Raw genomic sequence first — 13,524 nt, 5'->3', positions numbered from 1 at the left:
GAGGAGGCCCAGTTCAATGAAGGGGTCTGCATCTTAACTAAGTCAGGCCAGCATAACCTTGGATCCGAGGCCATACACCTCCCCCTGGGGGGCAGCTTTCAGTGCCACTGCGACCTCCTGCACTGAGCGCACGGCCATCACCCCAGTGATGCAGCCAACGATCCTTCCTTACCATCATGCTGCGGTCCTGCTGGGTTACACCGGTGCTGCCTGAGCCACGCTTGGGGAAGGCTTCCTTTTTTCAGCACGTTTCAGAGCCCGGAGAATCATTCCTGGCATTTAGGGAGAGACGCCACACCAAGGACGGCCTTCTGCTGGAACAAAAGGAGACCCTGGACCCGACCGACACACAGGCAACACCTGCAGAATTCCGTCTGCGCACATTCTGGTCCAGACGGGCTGGATCCGCACCTCTTGGCGTCCTGGGAGCTTCACACCATCAGCGTTTGCATTTGCTAAACTTCATACTAAGTGCTCAGCTCCAAAATGTATGAAAATCTGCTCGGAAGTATTTACCACAGGCGTTGATGCCTCTTTTGAATGCACTGCCAGACGGGGCACCTTTTCTGCAAACCTCAATCCTGATTTTTGCACACCCCTCCATGTTAAAGAAACAAATACCTTTCCTGATGCTCAAATACTAGTAGTAACAGCTTTATGCTAAAATATGGGGGCAATTTTGGCCCCACTCTCCTTTTCCTTTGACTCTACCCACCTTAAGAATATGGCCCCCAGGAGTGTCTCTAAAATGACATTTTGACCTTGGCCTCCAATAGTTCTGCACCCTATGGCAGCTGGGGGTGATGCGAATTGTGGACCAACTCTTCCTGGGGGCATCACATTGAGAATGCTTGGATTCAGTGCAAGAATACGGCAGACTCTAGTCAGAAGGTTATACTAACATTTGATTATATATCATCTTTATGTAATGTTTATAGTTGGCATATCAAGAAGCCACTAAGAAAGTCTGGCCCGCAAAGTTGTCATCATGCTCCACACAAGTGTGTGTTGCTCACAGGAGGGATACAAGCTGGGGTCGATTGGCCTCCAACATGGTGCCCACAAGTCCCCCAGCTTCTGATCTCCATTTTATTTCTCAATAAACATTCCATTTTTATTTATTTTTATTTATTTAGCAGACTTATGGGCCGCCCCATTCGCCTAAGCCTCGGGGCGGCTTACAAATAAATAACTATCATTAATACAATAAAATACAGCTGGAGACATCCTGGCCAAGGTTGTTAAAATCAATAAATAAAATCAACCATTAAAATGACGTTTAAATAAAAAGGTCTTGGCCTGGCGCCGAAAAGCAAATAACGACAGCACCAGGCGGACCTCTCTGGGGAGTGTGTTCCATAGGTTGGGCGCCACCGCAGAGAAGGCCCTCCTCCAGGTGCTCACCCTCCTAATGTCCTTCACGGAGGGCTCCCGGAGAAGGGCCTCTGCCGCTGATCTCAAGGTGCGGGAGGGCACGTATGGATGTATACACTCCTTTAGGTAGCCAGGACCCAAGCCATTATTTTATTACAAATAAACTAGGAAGCAGGCATGGGGAACACTCTAGTTGGGTTCAGAAAGAACGGCTCTGTACTTTGGAGTTCCTCACACACTCTCCTTTGAATGCAGCTTCCTGGACAAGTCGCTTTACCCTCCGTCCCAGTCTTCAGGAAACGACCGTTTGGTGACCGGCCATACTTTCTGTGGCAGCCATCTGCTGAACGGGCAGTACCCCGCAGTGCTCCAAGCATGCCCAGACTTTCTCTCAAGACTCCAGAGACTGGGGACACTGGTACTTGTAGTGATTGCAGAAGCGTGGTGAAGGGTACCCCTTCCCAATTTTACTTCCATTGCAGCAAGTAAACAGCTCATTCCAAACAACTCATTGACCGCCCTAAATTATGCCATGCAAAGCTAGAAAAAAAGCCGCTGGGAGGGGAAAACCAGGAGCAGAATTTTGCATAGAAGGAGGATGCATTCCCCTAATATCTGGGACTGACACCACACACTGAATCCCTGATCCCAGAATTCCCCAATTCTAAATGTGGGTCTAGGTTTGTTGTTCACATATAGCCAAACAAAAGGAAAACTCTTCCCAAAACAGAGGGCCAAAAAATGTTGTCATGCATATGAGTATATGCAAATAAAGGCAGCATTACTAGATTTTGAGTAAACGGGCAACATTTCCTGCCCTGTGGGGAAGACGGCAGCCAGGTAATGGCTGCTCAGTGCTCCATCTCAGGGGTCTGGAAGTTGCTGGCTGAACACCATCCTTAGAGGTCTTATTTTCAAACTGGCCTTGGACTGACCAGCCCTTCAAAGGGAGACCATGTTCAAACCTGGAGCCTTAATACAGAGAATCAAACGAGGTAGCGAAAGATAATAAGGCACCGACCAGGAGTACTTACCAGGGCTTTATAAATATCAAAAGAGAAAGAAACGCAGGAAAAGAGCCAACTTCTAGTCTACCCCAGTTTCTCCTTGATCTGGTACCTTCCAACACACTGGCTGCTGATCACTGCCTACTAAACTGGGCTAGAAGAGCAACACCTAGTTTCTTGCAAATGAAAGTAAAAGTGCCTGGAATTCCCCAGCCGAACGACAAACTGCTAACTCCCATCTCTGCCACCAGACGTCTCAATGGAAGGCTAAATAAAATCTCATGCTACATTTTTTGCCTCTGCATTGCATTGGGCAAACTTGCAGAGTCGGGAATTCTCAGCCGGGAGTGACCGTCTGGCAAAGCCAAAAGGGGGCAGAGCCACCATGGGAGCCGGGGCTGCAGCAAGGACCCAGGAAAGCCAGATGTGGCCCACTGGCTGTGGTTCCCCACCTCTGCCTTGGGAGACAGAGCCTCAGGCTTACAGCGGTCTGGAAACAGAAACAGAGAACCCGTGCGAGTCAGAAGGGGTCTCCGGGCCGTCTAGTCTGACCCCCGGCTCCAGCCGGCTCCGCTCTCGACACTTTATCTATTTATTTATTTGTTTAAAGTTTGTATTTGCCGTCCCCGTTGCTACATAGCCTCGGGATGGCTCACGTAATTCCCAAGCTGCCAACGCCGCGGAATCCTGCAGACAAAACCTCGTCCTTCTTGCCTAGGGCAAAGCACCAGCCCTGCATCAGGAGATCTCAATGATCCTGTTCAAAAAGTACATTTCACTGAGTTCGCACACACTACCCCACCCCGGCAGCCATCTTACACACGCAACAGCTGTCAAAATGAACACCTGGCCTTCTGGGTGGACACTTGCCCATCTCCCCACCAACTTGGGAGCAGATAATGCAGCTAAGACTGCCACCTAAAAGTTGAGACAATGCACACTTATTTATTTATATCCTGTTTTTTTCCAGCAAACTCAAAGCCGCTTATATCATTTGCTGCCTCCTGCTCTCAGTTTTTTTCCTCACAATAACAACCCTGTGAGGTAGGCTGGGCTAGCGTCTGTGACTGGCACAAAGTCACCCAGGGGGCTCCGTGGCCGAGCAGGGATTTGACCCCAGATGGCCCGAGTCCCAGTCCCATGCTCTGAACCACAGTGCCAGACTTGGGCAAGAAGCGAAGTGGCAATTCTGAAGCAAGGCAGATTGTGATCAGTTCCAATTTCTTTGAATCACACTGGATTAAAAAGAAAGTTTTTTTGAAATGGAAAGCTTATAGTAAAATATTAGGTCTAAATATAAAAATATTGCATCACATCGATATAAACAACGGAGATGGAATAATAAATAATGTATGACAAACTTAATAAATGCTGTGCGATTAAACATAGTGAACAGTTGGAAAGTAAATACTGGGAAAATGGATTGTCCCAACCCTTACTGAAGTTCAGTAAGTTTTGAATGGGTGTTGTGGCTATTTTGACTGGGTGAATAATAGAAGAATTAAAGCTGGCTTTCTTCCTGAAAATATGCCATTTTCATTTGCACTTTAATTTATGTGCCTCAAAAGCATCAGGGTTGCTGTCACTACATTTATTGAGATTATCAATAAAGATTAGCTGTTCATTTAATTATTAACCAGACACTAACTGATTCAACAAAATTACTTTCCAGTTTGTTATGTTTGGAACCTTACTATTTATCCTTATTTTGCTTTTCCACTGAAAACTTTGAAAGCTGGGAAAATCATAGCCTTGACTATACGCACTTTTGTTGGCAGGGTGATATCTCTGCTTTTTAGTATGCTGTCTAGATTTTGCCATAGCTTTCCTCCCCAGGAGCAAATGTCTTTTAATTTCTTGGCTGCAGTCCCCATCTGCATTGACCTTGGAGCCCAGGAAAATAAAATCTGTCACTACCTCCATTTCTTCCCCATCTGTTTGCCAGGAAGTGAGAGGACCGGATGCCATGATCTTAGTTTTCCTAATGTTGAGCTTCAAGCCAACTTTTGCGCCCTCCTCCTTCACCCGCATCCAGAGGCTCTTTATGCAAAGTGCAAGGAGCTTGTCACAGCTCGACACGCTCATTAGATGCATGCAAATCCCTGAATGTGAGAGGCTTTGGGCTGCGCCTGGAAGTGTGGACCGTTCCCCGATCCTGAGGAAACTCTGGAGAGGCGAAGAAACTCGCCACACGGTGCAGATGAACAGATCCCATTTCATTTGTTGCATTTCTCAAACACTGAATGGCCACGGATAGTTCCATAAAGTTGCAAGTGAAAATCATAAAGCACAGAAGCAGGAGGAGGCATAATATACAAGTGGAAACAAAACTTCAGGGTACTAAGCCAAAATAGACTCTAGGTGCTGTGCGAAGATCTAGAAATGTGGCAACACACATTTAAAAACAACCAAAATGGAACGCACAAAAGCATTTAAAAACCTGCTTTGTTAAGAATACTCAGTCCCCGCCTTTGGTGCAAAAGCAATTTGAGGTAGCCTTCAACAAAGAATAAATACGTTAAAAGTGTATCCTTAAACACCCCCCCGCCAAAAAAAAAAAAAAAAAGCTGCAACAAACTAATAAATACAGTTGGGCACTTGAGACCTAGCTCACTGCAGTAATTCCCTTGCTCCTGAAGAGTCCGGCAGTGATGGAGACAAACACCCTCCAGTCCCCTAGCATGGCTTAGCAGGGCGTCCTCTACCGAGAGACATAGCCCTGTTGGGCTTGACAGGGCGTAGGACTGCAAGATCCGTCTGCCCAGCCTCTCAGAGGAGCTCGGAAGGTGTGCAGTGTTCATAAGCTCATTCTGGCTGCTGCTCTTTTAAGCAGCAAGTTTCAAGGAGACCAGGGCAGGATGTGAGAGAAGTGCGGTAAGACATCTTAATTTTAACCTTTAAAAAGGCCATGAGGAGAGGATGGCATCAAGGCAGCCAGCGCCAGGGTGCGATCAGCAGTGAGGCAGGGGAGGGAAAACATGGGAAGCCCCTTTCAAATAGATGCTTGGAAGAAGGAGAGAGGCCCTGTACACTGGGGGAATTGCTCCAGGCGAAAAACCCTTAAAAATGGATGTTTTTACATTCAAAATACACCATCGGGGGTATACTTTCCCACTTCTTGGCCTGTTGGGCCTTCATTTCTGCCTTTCCTGAAGTGCTCTGAGATTTGTATTAAGGAAAGCACATCAGATAAATGAGCAAATGGTAAGCTGTGCTCCAGAGCATGTTCAGAGCACTGATACGGCCAGAAGGATATGTCTGGAATGCTTTCTCCGGGACTGTAGCCAGCAGCCAACCCTGGCTGGGTTGGAATGATGGGACTTGCAGTCCAGCCCTGCGGAAGGCCCCAGACTGGGGCAGGTTGGCATATGGGGGTGTGTATCCAGCAGCACCCCCTTCGCTTATGCCTGCGTTTTGTCAAGGCTGAAAAGGCGTCTGCGAAGGCGAGGGCTGCATCTTTTAGGGCTGGGAAAGGGGCTAGCACGCACTCCCTCTTGGCTCCAGCTCCCCGGAATCCCTTCTCACGGAGAGAACCACCACCAAAGCCCAACAGCCGCAAGGCCCGCGCCTCGCAGACCCTTCCCACGCGAGACCAGCCCTCCGCGTGCCGCTCGTCCGCGTGCCCTTCGGCGGGTGTGCCAACCTGGTCAGGCCCGCGTAGGAGGCAGAGGGCGCCTGAGGCAGGGCCCTTCGAAACGTGGCTCCCAGATGCATTTTTGATGACCAGCCAGCCTTCCAGAGCGATGCCCCCTCTGCCTGTTGCTGCGAGCCAGCTGAGGATGATGGGATTGAAGACCCACACATCTGGAGCATGGCCCCTTGGCAAAATGCTGGGCACTGGGGCTTAATCATCCCAAGCACAGCTGCTCCAAGCTGCCTCCTCCAACAAATGAAAACTGAGGCAGGATTTCCAGGCAGGCCGGAGCCCCTGTGCTCCCCCTCTTGCAGTCCGTAGTCCGGTCCCTCTTTTACTAGTTCAACACCCTTCCCTTTGATCCTTTCTAAAATACAAGCAAGCAAAGTGCTACGGCAAGCAACCTAAGCAGCCATCCAAGGGGCAGTGGCGCCCCCTGGAGCCCGGACACTGCAAGCGAAACCCGACCTGGAAGTCCTCGTCCGACTCGCTTTGCCTACCTGCAGCAAAAAGTGAGCGACGGCACTTCTCCAGAGCGATCGCACCCAGTCGCGTCTCCCTGCTCTCCAGACTCCTTGTCATGACTGTGGGAACCGCCATCAAAGCTGCATCCGCCCGCCTCTCCCTCCTCCGGCAGGAGCCACCGAAATACGAAAGTGAAACTTAACCAGACGGGAGGCTTAGCCAGAAATAGGTCACTTTACGGGAAAACATGTGATTCGAAGCATGGGCAGGAAGAAGCGCATGGCCTGCCCAGACCAGGTGCCAGGCGGCCATGCTGGCGGTGCAGCGTCTTTCGCATTGTTCTGTGTGGGCTTGCTGAGTTCTTCCCAGCGGTTTCACACCATTGACTCACCCTGTAGAGATCAAAAAAGGGGATCTGGTTTCCCAAGGGGTGAGCAGGAAAGGGAAGAAAAAGAGAAAAAACCTGAGTGCAAAAGAACCGCAACCATTCAGAATCAGACCGGACCTATAAAACCACGGCTGGGTCATTTGGGAGAACTGTGCTAAAATAAAATAAAATAAAATAAATAAAAGCAGCAAAGCAAACTTGGCACCTGCCTGGCATCTGTTAGTTTTTAGATAGAGTGAAAAATGTTTTCTTTCTCCCCCCACCCTTTCCTTCCTCGGATTTTAAATAATTGCTGAGAACATAATCCTGTGCATAATCAGGCAGAAAAAGCCTGCAACGCAGGGGATGAAGCCGGTCGCAGGCTTACCTGGGAAGAGGTCCTGATGAGCACATGGGGCAGGCCCAGTCCCGACGCGGAGGAGACGCCGGCCTCAGGGGCAGGCGCTGGGAGGCGGCAGAAAGATGCTGCGGGAGATCCGTGTGCTGTGCAGTCCGGGCCGACACAGTGCCTGACTCCCAGCGGAGGAGGCCCTCCCACCGCCAGTCCAGGGGGAAGATCCAGCCACCAGTGCCGCTGCGATGCAGCGGGGCATCCAAGGTTTTCTGCGGAGCGCTGGGAATTCTTTATAAAGTTTGTTTTATTAATATTCCCAAATGGTGAGACCTTTTCAGTCGAAGCCACACTTTATGGGCTGAAAAATTCATGCCAGTCCTGTTCTGTCTGCCCATAGACACTCTGCCCTTGGAGGAGTAGGGACATCCAGACAAGGACAGACGGAGTGAGGAAGCAGCCACCCCCTCTTGGGGCACAATCCTATAGGCCCCCCCCGCACTGCCTGAGGGCCATGGGGTTTCTCACAGCCCCAGCCCCCTGCAACTGGGGAGCAGCCGTGCCAACTGCCAGGACTCTGCTCACACCCCTTGATCTGGGCTCAGGAAGGGCTGGACTAGCCACCTCTCCGAGACGCGGGGAGAGGGACACAAGCAGCTCACTCTGTGCACTGAATGCGTAGCAGGCTTACATGTGCATCGAGCACAGAGGGCACCAGATCGTGCCCTTATCAGGGCCATCCAAGTGTTTGCTCCAGCCAGTGAGTGTGAGGCAAAAAGCAAATATTGGCATATACAAATGCACAAAGGGCACATTTGTGTGAGGTTTTGCGTTGCTTTGCTTCTGCCCCAAGGGCCCGAGTCCCAGGTTTTTTACGCACCTGGGGTTGCCCTTCCAAAAGTGCATAGGACGGCCACCTTTTTTGCTTTGGTCCCCCCACCAGAGGCTCTTGCTGTGCCCAGGCCCTGCCTGGGATTCCTGCAGATTCTAACAGGGAAGGTGTCAACTTCAGCTCAGCCCTGCAGATTTTCTCCTGCCAGCCCCGTTCAGGTGTTGACTCAGTCTGATGCAACTCAAGCTGGCAAGCGGACTTCTAAAATAAGCCACAGGTCACATAATTAGTGCAAAACATGAGCTGCCACTCAGTCCTTGATGCAAATCTGTGCGGTTTGTGCAGCTTAGTATTAATGGAGCAAAGTTGTGGAAAATCAGGAAGGCCCAAATTTTACACAACTCCTGAAATTCTGCCAGAAGATTCGAGGTGGCCAAAGTGCATGCACACGCCTTCAGTACGATGGTGCCCCCACTGTTCTCGCATTCAACTTGCAACAGGAACTCTGATGAGCTGGCCCTAATTTGCAGACTTCATGCAATTCCTGCCATTCACACGCAGTGACTCAGCACTCATTTGGCAGTTGTGTTGGAAATGTGTGTGTGTCCTTCAAGCACAAAATTTGCTACAACCCTGCTGTGCAGCCCCTGGAAAACTACCCACAAGGGGACACAGCCCTCCAGCTGAAAAAGTTGCCAAGCCAATGGTGGGCACATCAAGCCAAAAACTCAGAAGCCCAGGTTTATTTTTAGGATAAAAGAACTGCACGACATTTGAATCTAAAAACAGAAGGGGGGGTCCAAAATCTGATTGAAAAGTGGCCCATTGTTGCTTGTAATTGCTAATTTCAAATCAAAGTGTGATGTGTTTTGCTCATGGTGGCTTTCAAACAGGGGTGCAAATCTCAGGTAAACATGGACTAGCCGGGGGCCCTAAATGGCCATGCCTCCGTTTCCCTGAAGGGCCACCCTTTGCTGGCTTCCTGGCCTTTCCACAGGTTTGTCCCCATTCTAAAAGCTTCAGATTGATTGGATGCGTTTATCTTACTTATGTAGAGTATTTGCACGCTGCTTCGTTGCTAGGCTGATGAACAATAAAAAGGAAAGAAGAACAGACAAAAGAATTCAAGCAACGTCGTCAACCATTCAGTCGCGTCCAACCCTTGGCCGCCCCTTGGATCATCGCTCTCCAAGCCCCTCTGTCTCGCCCTGCGTCCTTCAAGACCGCCATGTCCACCCCAGTGCCTTTCTTCGCGGTGTCCAGCCAACGGGTGCTGGGGCGGACCCTTCTCCTTTTTCCACGGGTCACTCCCAGCACGGCTGACCTTTCCAGCCAGCCAGCTCTCCTGACATGGCCACAGTATGACGGTCTTTGTTCGGTGATCCTGGCTTTGAGTGACACAATGCATTTTTGGTGAGGCTCCGTCTAGAACCTCCTTGCCTGTGATTTTTGCAGCCCATGCAATGCGCAACCGTCTCCAGCACCACAGTTTGAAAGCATCCAGCCTTCCTCTATCTCGCTTTTTCAGAGTCCAAATTTCACAGACGCATGGCAGTTGGAAAAATTATTGCATTGACTAATCCGCATTTGGTAGAGAGGCTGATATCTTTACTCTTCTAGATGTTGTTCAGGCTGGGCGCCTTCTGATCTCAGGACTGTCGTCACCACATTGGTCAATTTTACACCCCAGGAAGTTGAATTCCTTTACTGTTTCAATGTTCTGTTTGTTGAGCTGTACTCTGACTTGTGTGTTCTCTGCAGGCAACATTACGACTGTGGCTGGTCAGCAAGGAGAGTTCCCAGGCAAAGCCATCTGCAGCTGGTGCAGGAAGCAGCAATGCTTTTGCACCTGTCTGCCTTCCACCGGCTGAGAGCTTCAAAGAAGTAGGGTCACCACCAAAAAGACACTTATCCCTTTTTTGTAATTTTTATTTTCTTAACATAAACAAATACACAGAAGAAAATGTAGAATAGAAAAAAAACTAACATAAGCAGAACTGACTAAATTGAACAAAATAAGCAAAGTTGCCAAGGGAATTATACGCAAATATAACCGATGTATTGCAGCCTCCCAAACTGACTCCCTCCATATCTTCCCATGCTCCTCGAGAGTTTGCAAAAAAACAAAAAACCCAAGTAAGTATTTTTTAAATCTTGCCGTATATTTATCAGTGTACTTCTGAACACACGTTTAATATTCTGTTCTGCAGATAATGGCAGCCTACGTTTCTTTATGTGCACGCAGTGGTTCCACTCATACCAGAATTGTCTAATCTGGAAATGTGTCTGAGAGCCCCCTATAAAGTTTTTGTAACATGGCTCTGTGTTAATATAGGGTTTTAAAGCTAGTGTCCTTTTCTGTAGGCAACTGTATTAGTGGCTGATTATCGATGAAGTTTATCACAATTTTTCTGCTGCATACGACCTTTTATGTAGATGAGGAAACATTAGAAGGCAGTGAAACATAGTTCTCAAATGTTTCGTTGAATATACTGTCTAGCCATATTCTCTCCTTGAGGACAATTTCTTGCTCAAACTCTTGCCTGTTCTCTTCTTCTCAACCTCTATATACCACTGCACTCAAATATCCAGAGTAAAAGGATTGGTGGCAAATTTACACTATGCATTGGAAATAACACTTCATAAGCAGGTTTGTTTCCCACCTTCCATGTCATACACCTATCCAAAGTGTCCCCAGAGCCTCAGAAAAGGCATTCTATGGGGCCCAGGAAGCTTCAGCAGGAAGGAAGGAGTAGGAAAACCTGTGTGAGCAGACCAAAACTTTAGTAATACTAGATCAAAGATACAACTTTTAGCCTAGATTTGGGACCAAGTTGCTTGGGTACCATTTTTAAACTAACCCTCTGGATGAAAAATAAAGTTACATCAAAGTAGAATACAACGCTGTGTGAACAGCAGCAGGATCAAAGTTGTATCAAAGTAGTGAGTTCTAGTATAAGCCAGGAAAAGTTCCTTTAGAATTTTGGAATCAGTCATTGAATCAACCAAAGGAAGCAGTCAAGAAAGCTAATGTAATTTTGGACTAATTGAATAAAAAGATAGCATAGTTAGTTCTTTCAGAAAACTTAAGCTATGTGCTTCCTCATTTTCAAAACTTACCAAATCTGGTTATCAGTACACTAAAACAATTAAAACATAATCTTAGGCCTTGCCATTTTAAAAACTTATACAGAAGTGAGGTTAAACTATAAAGTTCGCCGAGCTGCATTCAGTATTGATGCTTGGCAGTTTGACAGCTATATGCAGCTGCAGCTTTAAAGTATTAAATACAGTTCTAGTTCAGATAGTATGAAATGAAATGGAATTCTGAACATGTCTTGCTCATATATAAAGTTAATGAAGGCTGAGCTGGAGACTCCTAGCAAAGTATCAGTTTTTTTGTTTTCCAGCCAAAGCTGAACATAAAAAAAGGAATTTTTGAAAACATTTAATTTCATGTTAGAAATATTTGGTTAGATTCACAGGTGCCCTTCTCTATGTGGAAGGACTTCTCACAGAAGGACTATTAAATCTAAACGTGATATTCTACATTTTCATGCATGGTAACTGGAGACTCATGTATTATAGAACTCTACAAACCCTTATGCAGCACTTACATAGCTGTGGGAAAGGATTTGTGACAATTTTTCCTTGGTTCATGATTCACTGGAGCCAACCCATAGTTCGAGTTGCACAGTGTAGTGTTTGACGTGTGCAATCTGGCAAGCATATTAAGTTAACTCATGCATGAAGTTGTATAATCCAGTCACCAACTGCTCTTTCCATTTTGAAATGCCATTTTTTTTTCTCTAGCAGGTCAGTGTTTTGCACAAAACACAAAATCAAAAGCAGCCTAACAGAGAAGATTGCAAATTAAATTGTCTCAAGTATATGAAGATTGAAATAAAAGTTTAACGAATGAAGCTGTTAGCCTTTCATGCATGATTAGAGAAACTTAAGTGGTACTAGTTTTCAACAATATATTTGCTGTCTAAGTAATCCTGTGCTTGTTCTCTTAGAAGAATGATTGAATTCAATGAGACTTGTTTCCACAACTATGGGAGTACAACCTAAATAATTTTAGTTATAACTGGTTCTCATTAAAGTTACTGCAGTATTTACTTTGCTGTGATACATGATGATGATATGCTAGTTCAGTGTTACAAAGTTTGGCTAAAAATCAATTTTGCTAAAGATCTATTTTATCCTTTTTAGCTGTGACTCAAATACTTTGCTTGTTACCAGTTAGTACTTGTTGACTTAAAATCCAAAGAAGTCTGTTCTTTAGAAGAACAGACTTCTAATATTAGACACCACAGATTCATAATTTCAACACATTTTATAAATTTGCAAAAATTAGAATTAAAGCAGAGCAATTTTAGTTATTAAAAGGCACCAAAGAAGTGGAGACTGGCTTCACACAACAAGGAAAGAAAAAGAATGTATGTGCCCTGCTTTTTCCTGTCCTTCTCGTGTTCGTCATGTGCTTTCTCATTTTCACAATTACCCTCTCTGTGTGAAGATTGCCGTACTTAAAACAGAACCTGGCAAGGTAGGTGGTGGGCATGGATTCCCAACCACCCCACACTGCATGGCTTGTTCTAGGGTTCTGGAGTGGCTTCGAAGTCATTCCACCACCCACCCTTACCAGTTCAGGGTGCATAGCATCCTTTGCTCAGCACAAGTAACTATGAAAATGAGGCACCATTATACCAGCATAGGCAAGAAAAAAAACTGCCATGGTTTCTATCCCTTCCCTGTTCATGTGAATGCAATCAGAATTCTCCAGTGGAGTGCCTTTCCAAAGCTGCAGTAGTACAACTTGGAAGATCCTGTCACTCATGTTCACTTACTTGACCATCTTAAGGCCTATGGAGACACAGAAAATCATATTTTCTGTGATTGAATTTTGGATTGCAACAGAGCTACCAAAACCCTATACCCATTCGTTAATTTCTTCTTCCCTTGTTCTCCTGTTATCTCCTTTTTTATTCTCCTTTCTGCTATGATAAGGTTTGGGGGAAGAAAAAGCTTCCACTGGCACCAATAGGAGCTTTTTTTTTTTTTTAGAAAATTCAATTGGCAGGAAGGATGGTTTTTGTTTTTTTTTTAAGGTTTTAAAGGTTAACTTTCCTTCTGCAGGTGTAACTCCTTCAAATGCCTGCTGTACAGTAAATAAGGTGTAAAAATGATTTGGTTGCTGTCAATTTAACCTTTTACTAAAGTGCTATAAGAAAGGAATGTGAGGAAGATTTGGCAATCTGGAGATCTCCCCCCCACCACCCTATATCAGGCATTTACATGACATGGCTTACATTTGAGAGCATGAAAGACTGGGAGCCACACTTAGCTTGGAAACAAACTGGTACTATTTTTGCTAGAAACTGGAGTGTCTTATTGCTGTATAATATTGAGACTAAATAATGACTGTCCCTTTTTAGTGGACTGCTGTCTAATTATAGGACTGCAGTCTTGTTAAATTTTATATGCTGA

The 13,524-nt window shown here is 46.4% G+C and overlaps 1 protein-coding gene across 4 annotated transcripts in view; it reads right to left on the bottom strand.

Moving 5' to 3' along the window:
* NLRC5 (NLR family CARD domain containing 5) overlaps window positions 1–6,650 on the bottom strand; it is a 77,172-nt gene extending 70,522 nt beyond the window's left edge. The window contains exons 1-2 of one of the 4 annotated variants that reach the window (XM_044433992.1): window positions 6,516–6,650; window positions 173–311 (exon numbers count right to left, since the gene is read on the bottom strand). In XM_044433992.1, the coding sequence (XP_044289927.1) occupies window positions 173–178 (6 nt within the window). In that variant the 5' untranslated portion in view covers window positions 179–311; window positions 6,516–6,650. Of the gene's footprint in view, window positions 1–172; window positions 315–2,408; window positions 2,586–6,515 lie in introns of those variants that run through there. The other 3 variants (XM_044433994.1, XM_044433995.1, XM_044433993.1) reach the window with 3 other exon arrangements.
* Window positions 6,651–13,524: the final 6,874 nt, after the last annotated feature.

Source organism: Varanus komodoensis, unplaced genomic scaffold, assembly GCF_004798865.1.
Source record: "Varanus komodoensis strain SLA01 unplaced genomic scaffold, ASM479886v1 scaffold27, whole genome shotgun sequence".
NCBI classification, from domain to species: domain Eukaryota; kingdom Metazoa; phylum Chordata; class Lepidosauria; order Squamata; family Varanidae; genus Varanus; species Varanus komodoensis.
The sequence above is the reverse complement of the archived record's forward strand: the minus strand, read 5'-3'. Positions and strand labels throughout refer to the sequence as shown.